General features: G+C 35.2%; 1 protein-coding gene across 2 annotated transcripts in view; it reads right to left on the reverse strand.

Moving 5' to 3' along the window:
- OLA1 (Obg like ATPase 1) overlaps positions 1 to 25,966 on the reverse strand; it is a 103,703-nt gene that overhangs the window by 27,325 nt on the left and 50,412 nt on the right. For both annotated transcript variants that reach the window (XM_042784174.1, XM_032989756.2), the window contains 3 exons: positions 25,714 to 25,889; positions 13,039 to 13,119; positions 12,672 to 12,769 (listed from right to left, as the gene is read on the reverse strand). In XM_042784174.1, the coding sequence (XP_042640108.1) occupies positions 12,672 to 12,769; positions 13,039 to 13,119; positions 25,714 to 25,889 (355 nt within the window). The remainder of the gene's footprint in view (positions 1 to 12,671; positions 12,770 to 13,038; positions 13,120 to 25,713; positions 25,890 to 25,966) is intronic.

A 25,966-nucleotide genomic window follows, 5' to 3' on the forward strand; every position in this document is an offset into this window, starting at 1 on the left:
CAGTGTCAGACTGTCTAGCCATCCAAGGGAATACAAAGAATGTCACTTATTAGGATAAAAGCACAAGGAAGGTAATCAAGGACATATGTAACATCAGCCAATCATGCCCTATTTCAACATCCTATTCCATTCATAACAGTTCAACAATTATTTGCTTACTGATAACTTGCTTTCAGGCTGTTTGTGTTCCCCATAATGGTGGTTTGCATTTATTTTGCTCTTTAGAATTGGACACTTGCTGTGCCATGCATGTTTGTCAAAACTTTATATCTTCTGTCAGAAATAGGTTTAGCATATCAAATCATTTCTGTTTGTCAGAAATCATTAATAGAACAATCTAGTTACCTTCTATGTCAATAGGGTACTAACGTAACTAGAAATCAGAAACAAAAGACTATCACACAACCACACACTACTTCAAGACAGGCAGCTAAAACCATGTTTCTGTTTAAGACACTTTGAGCAAACAGCCGTATCTTTATGGAAAACGTAATACAGAGATTAGACTCTGACCAGAATGGAAAAATATTTCAGAAATACACTGTCTAAGCACAAAGACATTAACCTTGTTTTTTAAGCTTAAATAACTAAATTCCTTACTAGTCCTCCATGCCTCTTTACCATATTTTTATTTATTTATTTGTTTTACCCATTTCTATTGGAATATATGCAGACATCTTATCTGCTGATTCCAATCTATCTGATGGGTCAAGTTGTGAAAAAGCATTAATTCAAAAACAAGTGGAGACGGGCAGATAGAGGGAGCCAAAGACAAACATTTACCCTCCATAAAGTTATTTTTAAATAGTAATAATAATAATTTTTAAAACCCTGTGGGAAACTGAACATACATACAAATGCATGCACACTTCATTAATCTGAGTATCCTGGAACATAAAGATTTTATTAAATAAAAATAGGTATGGATTTAATAGGCCTCTGAAATAAAACATAAGCTGGAAGAACCATCACATGTTTTAGATCGACAACACTGTGCAGGTTTCCAATGTATTAGGTGTAAGGTTTTCTTTTTTTTTTTTTAATAAAAGCCACTTGTTTGGATTTCAATACATTTTCACTTCAGAAGTGTAACACTGTGCCAGTGCACAAGAACAAGAAGGAGACTTGATATACAGTGAATCTGATTAACACATTTTCATTGTTCAACTCAATGAAGTACAAAACCAGTACATGCACTTACTCTTTCAAATATTTATCTCCTAAACATCTCTTCAGGCTTTAGAAACTATTGCCAGAGAACAGTAAATCCCAAATATTATTTTATTTAACTTCTCTCCAAATTAAAAATAATTAAGGTCAAGCACTGGTAATAAAGAATAAGATACCCATACCAAATGTCTCATTTGACAGTTCTTCCATTAAACATATATAACCTACAAACTTTCCTCTCCAATTTAAACACGAAGAAGCATCTATTCCTAGTTTCAAAACAAGAATACATAGTTCTATTAATTGTAAAACTAGTGACTATCAACATTTGAAAACTAGTCATTAGTATTAGACATTAGAAGCTACTCAAGTTGTGCACACAAAATACTCTGCCAAAACTTTAGAAGGTAAGTAATCTTTCTTGGGTAAACCAAGCAGCTAAATGAAAACATATTTCTATATACTTAATACATACAACTCAGTTGTAAGTAACCATAAAATTAAAACTACTTAAAAAAACCCACCACAATTAAAATGCATCAGATTTTCAAAACAATCATCAATGAAAAATGTGTCTGTCAATTGTGAAACAAAGATTTCTCTTCAGGGTAAAAGTAAACTTGAAGAATGCATGCCAGAGCCACAGCAGCCTATATTTCCAATTGTATAAAAAATTCTTTGTTCTTAAACACTATTTTTCTATTATGATTTTTGATTGGCTGGTGTTCCCAATTAGCTCCTACTTGTAGAAAACAGAACAATAATCCATAAAATATTCCCACAGAGAATGGAGATGCTGCAGACCATTCATGTAGAACAATTTCAAGATGAGTATTGTTCCCAGATCCCATAAATATCTCAAATATCAACTGCAGTGAGATAATGAATGGTAGGTGAAACAAAATGAACTTCAATTATGAGTACTTAAGGAGATTAACAGAACTCTGTAGCATGCGATAGCAAGATTTCAAGACATAATCTAGACTGACAAATTCGATAAGCAGAATTTTTAAGGCACATACACATACTTGTTTGCAAATTAGAAACATCAATACTGAGTAACAGATTATGAAAGGGACGTTACTTACTAATTTGGACATTGTTTAAGAGATACTATTATAGTGATACTGATTGCAATCCCCAATCCAAATTTTCCCATACAGATGTTTTTTGCATAAGCAATAGAAGTAATTATTGTTATTTCAGAATAGAAGATAATATTATCTGAGGGGTTTCTGCTGTAAAAAAATTCTAAAGTGAAAGCTCATCTGCCAGTTACTACAACTGTTGATGTGTCTACCCTGAGAATGAAAGACTGCCTGTCCTCTCAAAAACCACTGGTTACAAGCAGCAAGGAGGTATCAAACCCTAACACAGAGAAGCAGCTACTCACACTGGTCCCATCTCACCAAGATAGATGACAGCCACTCACCTCTCTATAGTCCTTCAGCTGCCTTCCTCTCCATCTTCTAAATTCTCAATAGGAACACCACAAAAATAACTGATGGTTTTTAAATGCCATGTCAGATATAATAATATTGACCCAACAGATGTTAAAAGCCAGGAACACATATCCATAGTATCACTTCTTCCCCTGATTTGAAAGAGTAATTTATTTGCTTTATTGACTATGCACAACTTCTGTTTCTATGTTGTCTAACTGACAAAAACAGGCTAACAATGCTCATTCATTCTGAAAGGCACAAGGCTTAATAAATTATTATTAATAAGTAATAATAAATAACAGCACACAATAAATTAAGAAAAAACAACTATCATAATCTCTTGCAAAATTCTCTAATAGCTGATCTGTAAAGAAAAAAGTACAACCCCCCCCTTTATTTAACAAAAAAATTAAAATAAAATTAAAAAATCCTACTACCTAGGATAAGACCTGCTCATTAATGGGACAAATTCAAATTACTCCTTCAGCTCAAAAGCCAAACCATGATATATTTAGATCAGTCTCTACACCTCTTTCCCTGTCAAAATTCTCCTGAAGGTCAAATATGCTGAAAAAGGTAACTTGATTCAGCTACAGCCTATTAGCAGACAGTATTTTAACTGTAATGAGAGAAGTGTAACTGGACCTTTGTAACTTGCATCACAAGTTATAAAATATTTTTATAAATCAATAATAAACAGAAAAATGCAGCAGAACAGAGCTTGTCTTCTCCAAGTAGGTTTAGACACTCAATTTCAATCAAAGAATAGTCTTTATCCCTTGGAAATTTAATTGAGTAGACTATTTCACCTTATTTCCTTCTCTTTCGTCAATATTATTACATCCAAAAATCACTGCAGTGAAGGTGCTGTGCTTGTAATACACATGACACAAAAGAGTAAGGAAACAAAAAGTGTTCTCCTACTTCATTAGTAGCTATGTTTCTCATCAGGAACTTGAAATGTGAAAGGGATTTTGACATAATCATCTACAGGCTTACAAGCACAAACTGCTTTACTCTAAAATGAGTAAGAGTGAAATCACTACTGAACTATTTACCATTGGAATTAGGATTTGAAATCTGCATCTGAGGTAATGATATTGTAGAGAGATGACAGCACTGATACAGTAGTTAGTACCCTGGTCTCCTCCAAAATCCCTGAGGACCTGCTGACGGGTTTGTGTTGATGATGCTCAGGACTAACAACCCTGGACTGGAACATACTGTAAATTATAGAATATGGTCCTCAATATAAAAGCTGGGTTCTTAAGTTGCTTACCCTTCCCCTCTTCCATTCTGTAACAAAAAGTAAGAAAAACATTGTTTCTCCTTCACTTTTTCCATTTCAGCATTTAGGACTTCACTGGCTCCGAGTACTATGAAAGAGAGACGCCTATTCTCCTAACAGAAGCTAGTCTGAATCTAAAAACATAAGCCATAAAAAGAAAGAAGAGACACTCTGAAGCTAAAAATCTTAGAATATCAAAAAAGATACCAACTACTGAAAATTCTCAAACTCATCTAGTTGCCAGTAAAACTAATATAGTAAAACTATATAAAACTATACAGTCAAAAGCTGTGCTCTAACCTACAATAAATAAGAGGGAAGCATTCTAAAAAAGAATTGACTCAAAGAACTAGAACTGTATATTCAGGCAAGCAAGCAGCACGTTGCTTAGCCAGCAAAGTCTGTGACAGTAGCATTCAGTGAAGGACCACAACTACATACAACATACACTTAAATCACCCCAAGCACATTTGGAAAGCCTTTGAAAAAGAGGATTCACAGAACATACAGTTTCTTTGCAGACATCATTCAGGACATAAATCACTGATACAATTTCAGAAAAAAAATATGCCATTACTAGACAATATCAATGTTTTTATTGGGTAACTTGATTTTAAAGTAGAAAATATTTCCCCAAAACATTTTGTCTATGATCTCAGCAGCACCAACACTTTTAGGGAAATAAGTAAAACCAAGGCATAAAGCACAAGCTTCCCAAACAGTGGAAATTAGCAGAAAATTAAAGCAAGCCCTTTACACACCACACTGGGAAGAAAGAAGAGCAGTTATTTATTAGTCTATACTTTCTCTCTATTCACTACACAGTAACTAAATCAATGCTCAGACATATCTCTGCCTCTCAGGTTTGTTTCCGAGCATTTAAGGATTCTTCAGTTTTAAACAGACTGAAGTTTAAAAAGGATGTTGTACCTCATGATGCATCCAGAGTCAGGAACATGTTGCATTGTAATGATTTTGCAACAAAGTTTACATCATTGTCTTTGACAATGTCACCACATACCATTTTTCTCTGGAAGTTCCTCACTCACTGCTGTTATCTATATACTGAATGAAGCAAAGTTGTATAATTAATTGATTTGAAATCTAGTGCCACATTATTCTCTCCCCTAGTACTATGTATCTTAGGTAGCATGTGTTTATAAAGGTGACAAAAATATTTATTGAAAAGGTCCAATTCCAATGAAGATCCAGAATAAACAAGGTTTCTAAAGGGTTCAGACAGTATGTACAAATAAAGATGCCCCTTCTTACCCTGAACAGCTTTGGATAACTTTATAAGTACTTCAGTTTTTGCTTGTTGAAAGTTAGCATCTATTGCTTTAGATTTTGCCTATGAAAATCCAAGTGGTTAAATAAAATATCACACAATTACTTGATTCTCCAAATTGCCATGGCAGATTAAAAAATGCATCGTTAGCAGGGAGCAATTCATAAGACTACACAAGCAGACTATAAAACTGGTGGAGCATCCGAACTCAAAGTTGTAGTTGTTCAATGTTACAACTGCACCCACAGAATCGTGTGTAAACAGCTCAGAAATTATAGTGATGACAGCCAAAAAAAAAAAAATAAAAACACCAAGAAGAACATCTGGAGAGAGAAGAAGAAAAGGAAGAGAAGATGGGAAGCAAAGCTGAATTGTTCAAAAGGAGGTCTGGTATGACATGCAGCTGGTAAGACAGGGATCATACACACGGCAATGAAGTTGAAAAGTTACTTATAGCTGCTTTCACTCAGCACAGTCTTGCTGATATGAAGTGTTAGTACATAGTTCTTCTGCATTACTCTGACAGTATAATCAGCTTGATGCACACGGATGCTCTCAGAGAACACAAGAGGCTTGCTGGGGTATGGCTGTGCTGGGCTGGTGTTCAGTGTTGCGGTATGCTGGGCTGTCATGTATCACTCTCAGCATTGTAGAAACAGTTCTTCATTACTCCGGTCATCCTGCTCTCTACAGTCTGCAGCCTTTGAGGAGCTGTAAGAACAGCTTGAAGCTACCTTTACCTGCCCAGGACAGGACTTCTGAGGCTTTATTTCCTGACTTTGCAACCTACACTTTAGCTATTTATAAGTACCATGTTGTAACCAGGTGGCCTGAAATTTCTGAAAAAAGCTTCATCATACAGCATTCCCCATTTTTAAAACATCCTAGAAAGATTTTATTTGAAAAAAATTTACTGTCCTAAAGCTTAGAAGCCAAGACTATGTTTGGCACGGAGCAAACCTGGTATCAGAGATTAACCATCACACTTGTGAGAAAGTCCATCCAAATAAGAAATTTGTGTCCGCAGTAGCAAAACTGCTCAAATTTAACACTGAAGAGTCTCAGTGGTTTAATCTCTTTCTATAACCACAGCACCTGCACGCAAGCGGAGCACTGGAGTGAAGCTAGACTTCTCCTGGAAGGTGTTTTTGTGTCTTGGGCAAACTTACGCACCGGAGCCGAGAGCAGGGACCCATCCTCCCCGTGCTTAGAGACATGTCCCCCACACCTGCTGTTACCCAAACAATATGCATTCACATTCACACAGATGGAGGACTCCAGAGGGGGAGGCAAATGAAAGCAAAGCAAAGCAGGAAGTCTGGTGAAAGAAATCATCCAGACCAAAGGATCTGGACTGGAACTAAGCCAGTAAGAATAGGATAAAACCAGAGAAGAGGGAGACACAATCTGGCAAAGACCCAAGGAGAACATGTTGGCTAGAAAAAAGGTGGGGAAAAAAGTTTGGGATAGACAAAACAACTGAAAATTCACTGGAATTGTAAAGACAGAAGACTACAAGAAGTCAACTGGCAATTTCAGGCAAAGGTGCTGGAAAGAGAAGGAACTGTCATTAGGTTGACAGATGATAAATTAATTTGTATAAGACATAATAAAGAATAACTGTTTATTAAGCAAATAGCATGCACTATCCCCTACTACAGTACGTAAGCACTCTATAGAAAACATATGCCATCCTCTAGTTAAAACAACCTGAGCTGTAAGGTACTTTCTCTCAATTAGGCAGTAAAGGTGCAACAGGAAGTCAAAATTCTGGATCTTGTTAACTTTGAGTATTTCACTTCACAACTTGTGTGTGCAGAACTCCATTTACATGCAGATAACATAAATCATCCTTCAGTATTTTTTATAAACATTTCAGTTGCAAGGCAGGGACAAGAAGTGCAATGTATTTTAAAAATGGTAATTTTCCAAATCTGTCAGCGTAGAAGACAGACTTAAAATCGTTAAGCAGCTATGTCAAGAAAAGACCTCAATACTACAATGGCATTGCAACTTCTGATTTGAAGAACTCTACATCAAAAACATTCTCAAATATATTTATAAGAATAAAATTTATATGTCTAAACATCCACGACTGTATTTATATATTTAAATGCACATTTAATGTACTTCAGAAAATAAATGTAATTCAGAAGCTGAGGGTAGTGAAAACCACATTCTGCCCTCACTTGGGTATCTTGCTACATCACTAATATGCTGGTATTTGCAAATAACTGTTTGCTCTAAGTGATGTAATTCTGTTTCTATCTGCACTGCAGAGCTTCATGAACAGCAGCATCCCTCATTTCAGAAGAGGAACAACTTTTAGGTATTTGCTCCAAAGAGTAATTTTTTTTTGTTTTTAGCAAAATTTGAAAACTTCATGTATTTCAGACAGCATTTAAAAAAGGGCTGAAACTTAGGCAGTGAAAGGAGATTGTGTTTCTATAGAACTAAGATGGAGATGTTAAACACTTTTATTGAGTCACCATATTTCTAGTTGTAAAAGAGACAAAGCTGGCCTGCAGCTGTTCTTTCCCTTAACTTTAGTTCCTGTGAATTTATTTACTAAGATACTTAAATATACATATCCTTATACTGCTTGTTAAATCATGTTTTGCTTCAAGGTACGTCATTTTAATACTACCATTTCCATTAATCTTTGTTTCTTTTGGTTTTTAAAATGTCTTTTTGAAAGGTCTCAAACCAAAATGCAGGTAAAATGCTAAGGAAGAACTTTCACTTTAATTTTTTTTTTTTTTTTTACATAGAGATCAAATATTTATTGCTAATCAGTTTAGGAAGAGCCTGCACAAAAATAGTATCTCCGGGGCTTCTTAAAAATTAGACACTATTTAAGGGTGGAAGGGGAGGTTTGGGAGCATAGGGGTTTTTTGTTCCCGAGTTTCTTTTAAGTTTCCCTTTATTCTCCTGTTTTTAACAGGGTAGTGAAGCCAGGAAAACCTTTTGGATAGCATTTCTTCTGTGACCATCTTCTTCTCTACTAGCACACATTGCCTTGCTCTTTTGCTAAGATGGTGAACACACAACTATATTAGATCTATTATACCATTGGGGCACATACCCACAGAAATACAACCAAGAACATTACGTCTCCATTTACCATCAGATAATAACTTTCTTTCCTAGCTAGTTTAAAAGTGAAAGACTAAGTGAAGCATATTAATTCATACTCAAACCTACTGAGTCTTCCTTGTACTTTACCCTTGATATTTCTTTCTTCATGTCAGATTTCCACACACCCCTCCCTTTTTCTTTTAATATTTGGAACATCTGAAGCAATATGGAAAAGATGAATAGAAAAGGATTATTCACTCTCATACTACAAGATCTAAGGAGCATCAAATGAAATTATGATGTGGCAGATCCAAAACAAGCATAAGGAAGTACTTCTCCATATAGCACATAGTTAAGCTGTGGAAGTCCCTGCTCCAGGATATTGGGATGCCAAAAGTATACTTGGGTTCAAAAGGTCAATGGTTAAACTCATAGAATAAAAATCAGTCAAAAATTATTAACTACAAGTATATCATATCTGGCTAAGTCAGTTCTACAATAACACATTGCAAGAAGCTGGACACATACACTCTGTTTGCTTAATCTGTTCCTATAATCTTCCCTAGACATCTGTTAGTGGCCTGTCAGAAACATGATACTAGAAAAGATAGACCTTTCATCTGACCTAATTATTCCTCTTCCAGCTTAAAAATGCTATAAAAATTAACAGGGAAAAGGTTATTTATTATGACATATATACCATCTTTCTAAATACACAGGAGTAAGATACTTCAAGAGAGGTACACTATCCCATCAAACCCAACTTATTTTTGTTAACAGAACATCTACCATAACATTTTGAGAAACAAGCCCTTGAAAATAATGTTAACACACGTTTGGATACTCAACAAGTCTGAATTATATTACAGAAACCAATGTTCAAAAATCCATATCAAGTCTCAGATGACTTAATTATGATGCTATAGATATTAGAAAAACTTTAGCAGCATAACCAGCTCTTTAAATTATAGTCTATGCAAAGGATGAAAAAACTCACTTCTTTAGAACTAAGAAGTTGAGTCAAAAGATCAGCCTATGCAGCTTTGACTGTCTGGCGCTCACTGCAAAGGGAAGTCCAAAATACTGAACTGAACAGTATGCTAAGCATGGGCCACTACATTCGCTCATTAATTAGCTCAATATATTTCATAATTGGAATCCATATTATGATCTGATAAAAGCACCCTCTTTAGTAAGACTAAAATGTAAACCTTTAATTAGGTGAAAGGCTGGTAAATCTCACGTCCTGGATTTATGTGACAACCTGTGACTCAGAATGCAGTTTTAACTGAAAAATAATAGGCTCATGTAGAAGACTTTCATGGTAAAACTCAAATACATGTATACCATGTTAAGGTACTAGATCCATATCAAAACCATAAGGAATTATTAAAAGAAGGGCTTAAGTATTCATTCAGAGCACAGCAATATACAGTCAGAATGATTTCAGTGGATTCCCCCATACAACATCATGATTACTGTCATCTGATCATAACACAAGTACGACTAACACAGCTGCCATGTCAGCTTCTCTTCAGGGGCTAGGTCTTAATCATAAATCAACTGAATGACTAATTCAACATTGTTAAAACCAGCAAGTAACTGCTTGGAGCCATTCCAGTTTTTACATCTTTCAAAAGGTCAATACACCTACTCAAACACACAATAGTCCTATCTTTCAGTGTTTTCTTCTTTTCTTGGATTGAAAAATAACATGTTAGCACTTGTGTTTTAACTAACAATTAAAATGTTCATTAATTCTGAAAGAGTGACCCAGTAAAACAGACAATTTTAGTTTTCCTCTCTACCCACAATCAAAAAGCCTCTCCTCTCCTTTGCTCTTTTAAACACTCTTATAGCTGTAGAAGTCTTATGAAAACATTTTACTGCTGAGCGTTTCCTGTATTAACCTTGCTTTTGTTATATTAATATTATGAATTAAGCTCAGAAATAAACTTTTTCAAGTTGAACGACTAGTCTAAATGTGGCTTGCATTTCAAATATGAACCTCTACCCCTCAAAATAATAATAAAAATCACAAATTAAGTGGCATCTAACAGTAAAATATATTCTAATCATTTACATCTGCTTGCACCACACAAATGACAAAAGCCTACCGTTAGCATCCTTCATAGAAAACATTTATTTTGCTCTTAAATATAAAAGCTATGTTGCATAAACAGAGGATTTAAAGCTGTGGCAGAGTGGCTGAATGAAAGAAAATGGCAATCTTTCTAGTTCTAGTAGATGCCTTTCCCTATCACACAATGTTTCCCACTCATAAATACATGACAAATACTTCCTCAATCATTTTTTACGAGCAGGGATGCACAGGGGGTAGTCAATGGCTAGCTTGAGGGAAAATAGGAACAGCAGGAGGCAGAAACTGTACTGAAAATGGCTATGTGGTAAATTCTCTTCTGGAACATCACTCAGCTACCCAGGCTTTGATCTTTCAGCTACAATTACACTCACATCCATGAGATCTGGGTATACTTTTTAAAAACTAAATCATTAATTGTAATAGAAACAGTTAACCCATTTCATTATATGACTCCTCAATGCAAACATCTGATTTTTTACAAATTAAAAATTGTGATTTATACAAAGATTTGCTTTCAATTGGGTTTAACTATGTCATCATCACAACTAGTCTCACAAAAAACATGGGGTGACTGGCGACAGCTAAATCACAGACTGGCGTCTCCTAAGTAGTCTGTCTACCATTAGGGTCTGGGAAATGGTATTTACTGTACAATTAGAGCCAGTGAGCTCTACCTGTAATCATCCAAATACAGGTGTGCGGATCCTTTTTTGGACGGGGAAACCAACTCATCCATTTTCACATAAACTTCCACGTCTGTACAGTTATAGCGAATCTTAGGAAGCCTCAGCATTTGTACTTCAGAAAAAAAAATCTTACCTGACAATAAGAGAACAAATACTACTATCCTGATTTTAAAGACTTCCTTGGGTAAAATCATTTTTAATGTTTAAATCATCATGTCCAAAAAACATTCAAAGAAGGAACAAATTAATTTAAAATTATAAAATTTGGCCAAATATGGAAAGCTTACATTCTTACACTGGTTATCAAGTTTATTCCAAAGTCTGTGTTTTGGGCTGAGAGAGTTTGCCATTAATTAGCTTAAACTTTGTTCTTTAATACCAACACAAAATGTCTCGGAGTATCAGAAGGACAGTTTTAGTTGCAGTAATTTCACAGAATTTATTCTAATGATTTATTGGAGTTACCCATCTGACATTAATTATTGTTTTGGCTTCCAGTCTATGAATGTTTATTTTTCAGTTTAAAGCCTTCTCACTCTTTGATATCATATGGAAATGAGAATTTTTAATGGAAAATTGAAACCATGTGCATCTAAGTACTTAATGAAGTACAGGGAGAAACAGAGGGTGTACTTTAGGAGAATTCAGATATTCCGCTTTAGATACTTTTGATTTGTTTGGTTGAGTTACACGCATATATCTGTTCACAAACATACGTTTATACATCTTCAAAGTATCTCACAATTACAGGGTTTAAAGATCAGAATACTAAGAAAAGGTTTGTTGTTTGGTTGTTTTTTTAAAGCTAAATATACTACTATACATTTTTCTTCACTGTATACTACTTAATCTGCTCCCTCCTCCACAAACCAAGTATTTATCCCATCTAGAGCTTCCCAATGACATGCTAAATGCTGTACTTCTCAACAGCGGATTCCCACCATATGTCTGCCATGTTAGGACTGGATCTACATCCAGTTCATTGAATGTCTGGTAGATTGATTTTGTAACCATCGTGTACTTAAGTCATAATATTGATGTCAGTAATACTTGTCTAAAACCTGCGCTGTTCATGGCATTAGAGCCCATCAAAACAGGCCTGTAAACTGTAAGCAAAGTGCAGGCAGTGGCAAGGAAGCCAGGCACCCAACTGCAAGCAGAAGAGTACTGTTAAAATGTGCAATTTTGCCACAGTTTGAAAAATTTCTGTGCAACTCACATGGCTTTAGTCTTCTGGCATTCAATTAATTCCTTTGGAATGAAAAAGATGTTGCTCAGACAATCAGCATCATATGACATGATAAAACCATACAGCTATTTCAAAAATACTTCTAAATCAAATCAGTTTTCTTCGCAGTTAACAGATTCACATAAAAACATAAAGAAGGAAAGCATATTCTTTTCTATTCCACACTTTAATTCAGGGTTTCGCCATAGGCATTGTACTCAAACAGCATGTCATGGGAGTATAACAAGTAAAAAAGTGCAACGTTAGTTTTTATTCCTGTTTTAATTAATATCCTTGGTGATCTTAAATGCACAAGGAATCATTCACCATTGAAAAATGTGAAATAGAAACATAGATTTAGATATTTAACCTGAACACACTCACCATTTGTTTTTCTTTCTAATGTAGTCTTTTTCAGAGAGGTTAACCAAGTAGATCATCGGTTTTGAAGTAAAAAACAAATGTTTGTTCAAAACATCAATCTAAAAGTGAAAATATAGGAGAAGTTTAAAAACAAATTATATTGAGTTGAGTTAATTTTATGACCATTTTCCTCATGACATGTCTGAAAAAGCAACAGAATTAAAGTGTAATACATAGATCACTGATAAACACATAATAGGCAGATCAATTTATTATTCAATAAGCTATGAATATGAAATAAAAACAAAACAAAACAAAACTTTTCTTAAAAGACAGTACCAGGTAGCAAAATTAAAAGTCGATTAATGGGATAATATTTACAGCCTACCTCTTTGTCATTCCAATCATGATAGAAGCGGACAGCCTTCTTTTCATCTATTACCCATGTCTTGATTTTGCACATTACGTCCTACACAAGATCAAGAAAAAACAAAGTCAAAAACTCAGCTGGATATCAGACCATTCTCTTCTATAAACAAGGCATGTGTATGTGTATGTTAAGATTCAAAACATACACAGAAATTAAAAATTAGATAATACCTTTTAAAAACAAATTTTTACTCTCCCAGAAAAATAGAAATTGCTGCTTTAAAAGTCACTAAAGAGCAATATCAACTATTAAAGCAATACAAATCCCATCATTAAGAAGTTAAATACACAGTGCTCAAGTATCATCTCTTGCCACCAAAAAAAATCAGCAGAGCTCATAAAATATATGTAAAAATCAGTATATTTTGGATTGCTTTTCAAACTCAGTAAGACGCGACATTTCAGCATCCAGCGGGAGAGACCACGTACAATATAAACATGCCATTAAGAAAAGGGAATGGGTGGGAAAAAACAGAGCAAAAATCTTTTTTTTTAAATTGCGAGCAAAAGAAATTGAGCCTATTATTGATGATCCACCCTTCAAGAAATTAATTCAAATGGCCAAAGCCCTTTTTATTCCACATTAATTTTTCGCCAACACCTTCTCCCTCCCCCCCCAAATGAAACCTGCCAAAGCCTCCATTACACAATGGCAAGAGCCTTGCACTGGTGACCTCCAACCAGCTGCATTCACTTTCAGAACATCTCTCTCGGCAGGAAATCTAAAGGCCTTTTAGTTAGCAAGCTAGTGTGCATTCAGAAGGAGTAACTGCAGGAAGAGCCCAATGTGCTTTGTTTCTCTGGCCTTTCTTCACAGAAAGATTAATCATCTGTGAAATGGAAACGGCAAACAGCAAGTGACACAAACTGAACCCTTCAAGCCTTTCCTCATCAGTTTTGTGGTCGTGAATCCGAAAGCTGCGTGTGGCACGGTTCTCCTTACAGGCAGGTGTTAATAAAAGGCTCTTGGGTCTGAAAGGTCAAACTCGGCTCTTCTAGGAGTAGTACATTTTAGAGTCGCCTATTTTTTTGTTGTAGATAATTTATGATCATGCTTTAAATAATGCATTTTTTAGGTTATAAATGACTCAACTGAGAATTAAGATCTTTAAAATACAAGGAAACATTCCCTAAACCACTGAGCACACAACATTTTTTGTGCTTAATGCTATGCGGCTGAAGTACGTTTATAAACAACCACAAACAACATCAGTATTTACTACAGTCTTTTCTAGTCTTGCAGTTGCTTTAGTGAAAAAAAAAAAAAGAAAAAAAGAAAAAGCTCTTCTAAATCTTCAGATCCTGATTTGAAACCCTCCAGGAACAGGACTCCCCACAGATTTTAACAAGGAAGGGGCAAGCTAAAACTTTTAATGAAATCTAACATGTTCTGCCTAAGAATAATCACTTTTACTCTCCTATAACTGAATTTCACTCATAAATGTTTAAAAGTGGCTAATATAACACCATTTCCTACAAGGAGAAGATCAAAGTGCTATATTACAAATGCATTATGATTAAAAAAGCACTGTGCAGCTTTGCTATTAACTGTTCTTTAAACCCTAAAAGGCTTCCCATAGATCTCACTTGGCACTGCATATACAACCTTTGACAAGTAATGTAGACCATTTTTATTCATTGCCTAAAATTGTAGGCAATTATGTGCGTCACACTGGCCACCTGCAAATTCTGAATGCCTGCTCCAGTTGTCAGAGCAAAAAACTAATGTCGGAGGGGATTAATCTAGGGGGAGAGAGTCCTCTTTAATGGCTCCAGCAGGTGAAATGGCCCAGCTGGTTACTATGATGAGTGGCCAGAACAGCTTATGTAGAGACATGCAACAAGATTACACATAAAGAAGAAAACAGTGGTACCATCTTATCTTTAACCCTATGTGCTTTTTATTTATTAATTAATCAGTATAAACAAGATAAAGGAAGCAATTCTACCAATAGGTACTTTGCATTTAAGATCTTTATTCTCAGCTTTTGTTTAAATGGATACATAAAAATCAACACAATCTCCAAGATTCCTGTTCAGCAGTGAAGGAATTCCGATTACACACTATTTCGGGGTTTAAATTAATTCTGTAGACACCTACCACATGGCTTTCAGCATTATCGTTCCCCCACAATAGCAACATATTATTCCACATAAATTGGAGTCAATAAAAAATTGACTCTGAAAAAAGCATTATAGCACAAGTTATCAAAGCCAATCTTTTGACCTAAGCAGCAATGAAATGTTTTTTAATCACACTGTAAGGGTAGCTACATAATGCAGAACCTGCACAAAATTTCAAGCATCAAAGCAGCAAATAAAGTTTGCTCCTTCTAAAGCCTATCTAAGCACACTGTTGCCAATCAGAATCTCTCTTCCACATTCACCTGGTACCTTCAGTGACACATCTAAACCCCTTTTGGCACAGACCTAATTTTTCAGAGTTCTCATTTAGGTACCTAGCTCCATCCTGTTTGCAACTGTTTTTCTAAAGGAGTAATTACATGGCTAACCTCTGCAGGAAAGGCTGACCAACAACTGATTGTGCTGGGGAGAACCGACAGCTGTATACTTGCAATTTTATTTCGGTTTTACAGAGAAGGTGGCAATGTATTGGAAAACTTTCTTTAGATAGAAGGATGAAAACTTATAATCGAATCACACCATTTATGTCTGAAGCTGGTGAGGCAGTAAGACACAAAGAAAAAATTTGGAAATAATAATTCGAAGTCAAATCTTCTCTGATGAACTATCTGGGCGGTCACACCATGCAGAATGTAAGGTAGACAGTCCAGAAATTAAAAAAGAAAGGGACAGATGAACACAGAAGCCCCTGCATCAACGGTGGTGTCCAATTTAAATAAGATTTAATATGATCCCTTAACAAGAAATCGTTAAATACTAATGACAATATAAAGAAGGCAGCTGTTTCCACATATTTCTTTTTCCCTCAGCTGCCCCAATACTCAAACACAGAAAAAGCAAAAAGCACATTTTCAGGTTATATCTCACATAGCACCAGTTTTAGTTTTACTAATTGCTTCTGTTTAGGCCTCGTGAAAGAGTATGAACTGACCTTTTTATCTTCACTATCACTGTAACAGTCATTTAAACACATTTAATCACTACTCTAGTTAACTCCGAGATGCTTAATAACAGAATACAGAGCAATGATCCACTTTGTTTCATTAGATCTGGCCTCCCCAGTTGCACACTTCGAGGTCATTCTGTCACCAGCAGAATGATCCACTTCTTGTTTGATGAGAGGCGTATTCTTGTTCTGTTTTTCAGCTAGCAACATTAGAGCAAGCACCATTTAAAAACCCGTCAAAAACCCCTCTAAAAACCAATTTACTTACAGTTGTCAAGGCATATGAAATACAGCAAACTTCATGAATATCAAATACCACTGTTTTAAACATCAGTTAATTTCTGACTATATGCTTGGCAATATATTTAGCACATATGAATACTTAGTATGTTTAGCCATATGCAATACAGTGATTTTAACTTATGTCCTGCTCTCATTTTTCAAAGGCAGCAAGTAGTCAACCCACAAATGCTAAGCAGGACTTTTACAGTAAGTCCCAACAGTATAAAATACTATAAAGAAATACATTTAAATTGCATTTAGGAGATTTATCAAGACATGCTCATGAGACACTACTGTGTAGAAAAATGTGCATACATTAATAAACTCTCTGGATGGATGATAGTAATAATGTATGCCAATGCCAAATTCTTCTTACAGCATGAGGGACTAAACTGAAGCTTGGAAAACTCACTTGCCTACTTGGCATCAGAGAATTGTGAGGTATTTGTTGTAAATTAGCAGGGCATGTAATTAACTTCCGCAAATTTAATAAAGAAGTAAGCAGTTGTGAGGATTATCATTTCACACTTCAAAGTGCAAGTGAATTCTCCGTGATCCTGCAGGCAGTGCAAAAGTCTCTGCTACTACACAGAGTAACTGTGAGTACAGTAGGCTTTTTTTCCCTCACCAAGGGATATGTTTCTGGGAAGTATGGAGTGTTTCTCCACACCTTATTTGGTCCCTTCAAAATTTCCAAGCCTTAATAAATAACCAGCTCCCTGTAAACACTTCAAAAGCAGTTAAACAGTTTTTATTAAAATATTTCAATTGTCCAAAATTCTATCATTTTCACTGCTCTGCTCCTCACAAAAGCTCTAAGGAATACCTAAAACGTCACCTGTAGCTCCTAGTTAGCTCCTCTCCTTTCATACATAAGTCCAGCAGTACAGCTTATCAATAATGTAGTAGTGTATAATTAATATATTCAACTTCCCTAAGGAATCTGGCTCAGTGACATAAGGTATTTAATTCAAAAAACACTGCATACACTAAACGGAGTCAACACTACCTAACCAGTAGGTCTCAGAATATAACTGTAAACAGAAAATCCAATGAGTGTGTTTCTGGTGGCACTCCAAAAAATTATTTGCATTTTTCTAGTTATCATCTTTCATCAACAGCCTAAAATAGATCATGTTAATGACACAGATTCTGAGAATAGCAAATTACTAAGAACTTGAATCATGTGTGTAGTGACCAGAACCACTACACAGATTTTAGTGAAAGCAAACAATGTTTTTCAATACAATTCAAGTTCATACACTTGCTGGGAAGGGGACAAGGGAGGGTAGATACAGTATTTACCAGGTAGAGGAATTCCCTCTTGTGAGAGTGGCTGAGACGACTTGAGGGTCGCAAGTAAATGAACTGTACTGAAACTAAAAAACTAATACAATCTTTGAGTATATAAATAAGCTAATGTCCAGTGTGAATAATTCTACGTTTATCTCTGTTGAAATACTGAAAAACTGGAGGAAAATTAGAGTTTTGAAAAAGTACTCGTACGTGAAGACTCAGTGTGCTTAAAGCTTATGCTTTTATTCTTACTGCATTTCCTATATATATGTAGTTAAAAAACTCACACAGTACAGGGTTTTTCATATTATTATACAGAAATTGAATGGCTAAAAACTGAAGCTTGACAGACTAAAGCTGTGTCTTATTTCTAAATAGTAAAGATAATTAATCACTGGCACAGCTTATGAAAGTTACAGTAATTTATTTCTAGTTAGAAAATATTTAAATAAAAGTTATTTTTTCCCCCTAAGAGATACATTCTATTTTAACCACAACTATCAGAATTAAACTGGAACATGCAAGAGATAAAGCTAGAGAATAATTAGTATTCCATCTGGCCTCCAAAATAGCTATGATGGCTTTTCAGGTAGAGATAGAGAAATATGCTATATTTGAGGTAAAGAGTACTCATAACTAAACTATGCTGCACCAAAAACAATTTATTGTGCACACAGTAATTTCCTTGTTAACACAAGGTGTACGGTGTGTACCATGCCCACAGTCGTCCTGTTCGTGGCTTTCCTTGGAAAACTTTGAGTTCTATTTAGCATAGCTTCAAGCTCTCTGCTTTTCCTGGTGGTTTTCTGGCAATTTAAGAGAGTGAGGCTGAAGTGACAAAGTAAGAATTTATTGTAAAAACAATGTTTAGAAACAGTGGTATTTTTAAATCATAATTAAGACAAATTTTGCAGTTAAAAAAAAAGGCTACATCATGTTTTTCAATTGTGTTAAGTGCTTAAATAAGCTGTAGCAGCTGGGTGCAAGAAAGAGAACAAGTCAGGTACTGCATCAGCTGGAGTGACAATGAGCTCCTCTGTGGTACAAAACAATGTCTAATCTCTTACAATTCCCTTGCTCACTGACTTTAATAAAAATACAATGGGAGAAGTAATGGATTTAGGACAAGTGTATTATCCTTTCTTCTATTCAATACCTTCTAACAGAGCCAGTACAAGCTGTACATGATATAAGATCTACTCAGAGCTAGATGCCAATAATGTTTATGAACCACAGCAAGTACTTTCACCCAAAACATCCTACAGGCATTCCAGGCAATGTAATTCATGTCAATAATGCCTAAATTCTCCTCTGTGGGTCATCCTTGTGGGCTCTAAGGCATTATACATAAAATGATATAGTCACTTGTAGCTTCTCAAAGAAAAAAGCAGCTAAGAATACAGAAAGCACTCTATCTACAAGTGACTATTTCTAGCAGTTAAAAAATGCAGAACATGAAAATCGCACTGAAAAGTAAAATTAAACATCTTCTGTAGAGTTCCACTCTACATTAGTCTACACACACTTATTTCCAAATAAATCCATGTGTGAATACATTTGTTCTAGATGTAAATTAAGCCAACTGAAAAGGGGTCTTTTTCAGAACTATTCATATATGCAGTTATTTTGGCATACGTATATACTATTTAAAAGTTACACCATGGCTTGGATCTAGACATACCCCAACAGACAATATTTACAAAACTAATTACTTTTAGCCACTGTTCAAATCTACAAAGGAAAGATCAGCCTTGACAGAAAGTATTTAAGCATTAACTTGTCCTTGTTCACTGATAATACCAAAAGAAATCCAAACGTGTATTTACACGTTATGTACTTTTAAATCAGGCTTTACTACCAATTAATTCACAAACATCTGCCATGAAAATTTTCCTGTTACATTCAAAATGTTCTCCAGAATGAACTTTAATTTCCTCTAAATACCACATTAAGCACAGTAAATGGTCCACTAAAGATTTTAGGCATAATTATATGCATTAAGAATATAAATATTTTCTCAATTCCCTATGATTTAACATTTAAGTTACTAATTGTAACAGCCATCAGCAGAAAGTATGTCAACAGTGTATGTGTACGCTGCTCCTTCCATCACTAGTGGAACAAACTGGCCTCTTAAATTCTCCTCACAAAAGGAGACCAAAAACTAGGAAGAAAAAAAAAATTACAATTCATTGCTGTATTTATCTTCAACTTGGAATGAAAGAAAGGTGAAAATTCCCAACTGACATCATCAGTTAGAGGAAATAAGAGTTCATCCATCCGTAAGAACTCTGGCGAGTGCTTGCAGCACGAGGTCAGCGAATTCATCTCGGCGCCATCCATTCATCAGAATATTGAAGGAAGGAAAGGATTTGCACCCTGTTTTCACATAGTATGTATTGGTAATGAGAAGGAACAGAATATACCAGCTCTCTGCTGTTTATGAAGTATCTCCCACACCCTATTAGTAATTTTAAATTAACAGAAAAACATCTTCCAGTTACTCTGTTATCAAGACAGAACCAAGACGTTGAATGGAAGGGAGGAGGAGGGAAGGGATTAAAGCTACTTAAAACATCATTAGAAAGGTTTTGCTTTACTTCTCATAGTGTATATATGCCAACAGATACTCTACGTCATTGTATCAGTTGTTAATTCATCACAGTAACAAAACAAAGCTTGATGCCTTTTTTGTAAGTTAAATATGCACTTACAAAATGGTTCTGGTACCATTACATTAAAAAGAAGTCTCTAACTGTTCTTTTCATAATTGCAATTACATTTGCTCTTACAAAATGTGTTTGATTTGAAAAACTAATCTCATTTTTAAATTGACAGACTATCAATGGAATTTAGATCTCTCACAGGACTCGTAGAAGTACTCCCTTCAACTGAAAACTGGAAGTTCAAACGCAGTGAACATTGATCCTGACCGCCTTTCAAAACTGGAAGCTTAAACACTGTGGACATTGATACTGACACTAAAGATTTTGTCTTCATACCACTAACATTAATAATCTGCGTGAACTCAACTATAAATAGTATTCTTGTGGTCAGATATATAAATCACAATACCATTACCACTAAGAATTATTCTGTGCTGGAATTCCATATTCGGTGCACTAACAAAGGGCTGAAGGAATAGCTATCTACTGCAGAGGGTCAGTCTCTAAGGACTAGAACTGAATCACGCAGGAAGGGTAATGAAAGAGAATCCTGCAATAACTTTCACTTACCTATATTATATTGTATTAACTTGAAGACTTCTGTCTCCAGGCCTGAAAATCCCATGCATTCAAAAATATATTGCTTTAAAACAGGTTTTAAGATTTGTACATTCTGTTCTAAAAATTCAAACATATTTGAATTTTTCTTTGGAATCTCCTGCTATCCAAAATGACAGATAAATAATAACCTAATAATAAAGTTTAACTCAATCTTTCTCATGTCTCTGAAGATACCAGCACCAGACAGATTTAAAATATAAAATCAAAATTACTCTGATTGCTTTCTGAAATTATATTCATGCTGTTTTAATACATGCAAATAACAGGGGTATTTTTATTCTGTAATATCTCTTTAGAAAGTTATAGCCAAATAATATCTAAAGGTATACTAAGTCTGAATGAACAGCACCCTTACTAAAAGCAGACAGTCATTTCTAAGAAGGCAGTGAGAACACTTGCAAAACAGACAAAAATATACATGTAAAGGAAGCTATTCCAAGCCTATGTCAACATTACATGTTGCTGATCTTGGAACATATTGTGTTCATTGATTTTTAAGTAGAACTTGAAAATTATTTCATTGATGGCTCCTTAACAGCAGTTGGCTATTTTATTTCTGCTGACAGGGGATTGAGAAATCAATTTCTGAGAGACAGGGTGAACAGTTAACACTGTATTCAACTGCAAAGCCAGGTCACTGCACAAAGGTGAACTTGGCAACTGTATGCAATGAGGGCTTACATGAAGGAAAAATGGTAATTAACAAGTTAGAACACTGTTGTGAGAAGGCAAGCAATCAAATATAGATCTCAGATCTAAGAACTGTTGACTGGTACAGACTGACAATTTTCTTGTTTTCTCCTGAACCTTTTGGAGATTTCAGACTATCAAATTACAGTTGTGGAGGCTTACTGATAAAGAGAATCCTCTAAATCAGACAATTCATATTTATGAAAGAAGAAGAACAACTTCTACTTTCAATTAGGTTCTATGAAACACACAGTGAATTCACATTTGATACCAACAGTAAGTTTACACAGGTCACACCGAGATTATAGCCTCTCTGAAATCATTAACTTCTCCTTAGCTTTCATATTAAGGTTATTTGCTATATTCAGCAAACTACCAAAAGAAAAACATACTTGACTAAGATCAATATTATTTCTTTTATTTCCTCACCTTTTTCTTCTGACTCTAACCTTATATAGTGGTCTTCCTCAATAGATCTCAAAGTGGTCTCAAAAAAGAGTAAAGAAATGAAAAATGCAATTCAAGTGCTAGATGGTTTTGTTCAGCAGAGGAAAGCAAGACAGTGAAAGGTCTGAGACCAATACAGGTAAAAAAGCTTGCAATACCTTTATCTGAATGTACCACAGAACTTTCACAACTCTCAACCAGTTAAAACTCTCAAGAAATTCTCAAGTGTCTTTACCTTAAATTACTCCCAAAAAGATGTGAAAAGGAAAACAATTAAAAACAAACTAAAATTTTAACACTGTCCCTTAAAAACAAAACAAAAACAACCTACAAATACTAGGGATTTTTCCCTTGTAACATCCTAGTTTTCCTGAAAGGGAAATGACCAGGAACACTCAGAGCACAAACAAGAGCCTTTTGTAGTGCACCTTGGCTATGGAAAGAACAGAATATTAGCAATGGCTATGTATTATACTGGTAAATAACTTAAAAAGGGAAATCCTGAGTAGTTCTCTCCCAGCCCCTCCCTTCCCCAACCCCCTTTTTTTGAAAACAACCTGTTTGAAAAAGAGAGATTAATTCCAGTCTGTATTGTCTCTTAATGACTTTTCTGCCCTGGAAAGAAGCAGCCTTGAACAGTAGGCACAAGCTGCATGAAAACAACATTTCAAATTGTGCTGGACCAGGAACTCTCCCCGTGCCCAACAAGATAACTGCAAAATGCAACAGATTTGGGAAGTGTAGAACAATCAAACAGTCAAAATACATTCCTATCATTTGGCTACTGCTTTAGGGAAGCAGAACTGTTTTTTTCACCAATCCCATATGGTTTCTGTTCCAGACCCATAAGTCATTTACTACATAATTAATCAGGCAGTATACAATATAAATGCAACCACAGGCCTTCTCTGCAACACAAAGTGTTAAAGGAAAAGAGGCAAAGCAAACTGTACAGGAGTACCTCACAACCCAGTGGCTGAACATCTAAATAAAACCCATCTAATGACTGAAAAAGCTCAAGAATTGCTGTTACAATCTTACAGCTACACAAATCTATCAGTAGAAGCTGTGTAACTAGGCTTAAGGATTGATTTACCAGGAAAATAAAAGTAACCAGGCAGAGCTTTCACATGCCTTTATGATTAAAAGGAGTCCATTTTACTAAGCCTACTGTCTACCTTACAATTCGAGCATATAAGTCAAAGGAAGACATGCAAGAAGGTCCAAGATCAGCAGGACTCACAGATACGATTCCCCACAGCACTTCCCTGAAGAGATTCCCTAGTGACTGTAGTTCCTAACATGCAGCCTTTGTCTAAAGGGAAGCATTAATTTGTGTCTCTCTACCCTGTTCAGCCACCCCTTTCCATGAAACAAAGCAATGTAATTCCTTTGAAACCTCTATTGTTGTTGACAAACTCAGCTGAGACTGGTCAAGTGTAACAGCTGTTTTTGAGAACAGAACTGGCAGAGCAACATGACTTCATGAACCTGGTGTTTTCTGTGCATGTGTTCATAAAGAAAGGACAAAAAAAACCCAAAACAAAAAACAACATGGAATGACAGGAAGCATAAGTTACAAACACAAAATGACAAAGTCATTTTGATAGATGAACTACAGATGTAGTAATAGTTAGGTGACTGAAGGAAGAAGCAAAGGTAAGGATGAGAAACTGTAGCTGGGTAAAGACAGATTAATAATGCAGATTTAAAAAATTTAATTGATTTAAACTGCATTTCTAGATTTCAGGTTTTTATTTACTGCCTCCCTTGATTTGAGAATAATCTGACATTTTCTGTTTTCAAACACACACCAACTTCTGTAGTTAAAACATGAGTAAGAGCAACTCTGTCATACAACAGTAACTGTATCTACCACCCACTACAGTTACATGATGACTATTAAAACTTTTATTGAAAACACACTTCAATTGTGCAATCACAAAAGTGCTGACTTTTTCTTCAGCGCAGGAAGAACATAGGATATAATATGAAATCCTCAAAGTACCCGGAGAGGTACACTCAAAAAACAGACAAGCACACCTCCAACATGAGAAGCCAAACAAAGCTGTTTCCTAAGACAGCCACACAAGAAAGTAAGCGTTAAGAGCTCAAGACTGGAGCAGAACATCATCACAACACTCCTCTTCTTCATCATCTCATACCAGTGTAAAATTTAGTTTTAGGCTGAACTTTGAATTTGCTATGGACAGGATTTTTGCTTGCCCCTTTCTTTAAGATGAATTAAGATGCCCCCTTAAGATGAATTAAAAGGTGAAAAATTCTGTGGATGATATTTGAAACCATAGGCATAGGCTGCACAGTTCTAGGGAGGTGTGAGTTTTTGTAAAATACAGAAATCACTGCCCACATGTGCTCAAGGCTGGGTTGACACGTCGTAAGACCTTAAATGAAGCATACCTGCTTCCCTATCTGAGCTTATCTGAAAGCCTTCAAACCAACCAACAATAGCTGTTTTTTCCGGCTTAGACCAATCAGGGAATAAAATATTTTTCAAGCCAGATGAAGACTAGTTCTTCACCAACAGAAGCTACCAAAGAAGTGCTTTTTAACACTGCGTCATGAAGGTGAACCTTTTGGACAGGGATGTTCACTTTCAGTTCCTATTCACTTCCAAACTCTAGTCAGGGCCAACAAATTTCATTTAATTTCAATGCTGATAAATTAAAATACCAGCACTGATATGGCAATGTTTTTCTTATTACTTGCTATCTAAGCCATGGGAGAAAACAGTATTTTTTACTACTTAATTGTTAAACAAATAGTCTAATTCCACATTGATACACCACTGCAATAATTAGAGAATGTGCTTTATACCACCCGAAGTATTTGTAGAAGATTAATGAAATAAAGAAAAATTAATAACTAGACTACTAGCAAAGTATAGCAGACTCAAAAGTCAAGTGGCAGTAAAACAATAATTTACAAAAATATACTATGAGGTTGATAATTATTACACATTTCTAGTTTACAAAGAAACACCACTAGTACCTTGTGATAATTGAGCTCATTTAAGCAGCTTTCCACAACAACAGTCTAAAATTAATTTTAACTAACAGTCTGTATTTAACATGCACTAAAAGACACAAAGTGCAACCACACCAAGAAAGTATATTTACCTGGTGGCTACAGGAATACTAGTACCAACATCAGACTAGAACTTAACAGCAAGAATAATTCAGAAGTAAATGCTAGACTCTGAATTACAACTAAACACTGACGTAAGTTTTGAGAAAGCATTGGCAATTCTCATATAAAGCTATGTCAGCAAGAAAAGAATAGTTAAATTTTAAAAGTTACAATTAGCTTTATCAGTGAAATCTTACACTGTCACCACAGCAAATAATTTATTCTAATAATTTTTAAACTCATATTACTTTAAAATACACATAAAAATAGTAGTAGTGTTTCATATACATGTGGGAGACCGATAACAAAACCCAACAACACAAAAATTTCAATTCAAGACAGAGAGTAGTACTTAATGACCTACTTTTATAGGCCATACACTTATACTTACATATTCAGGTTTTAATTTCTTGTCTCCTCCTCTTACGGCTACTTTTTCAAGCTTGTCTATACTCTGCATGATCAGCTCCTCATCTTTAAGTCTAAGTTCCTCATGTATTATTTCAATGTCACGAACAGGATCGACACTTCCTTCAACATGAGTGATATCATCATCTTCAAATGCTCCTAAAACAAAAGAATACTTAAATTATATACGAAGCTTAAAATACAAGAAATATTTATTTACAACATAGTATTAAGAG

This window comes from Tyto alba, unplaced genomic scaffold, assembly GCF_018691265.1.
Source record: "Tyto alba isolate M040663 unplaced genomic scaffold, T.alba_DEE_v4.0 Super-Scaffold_7, whole genome shotgun sequence".
Classification (NCBI taxonomy): Eukaryota; Metazoa; Chordata; class Aves; order Strigiformes; family Tytonidae; genus Tyto; species Tyto alba.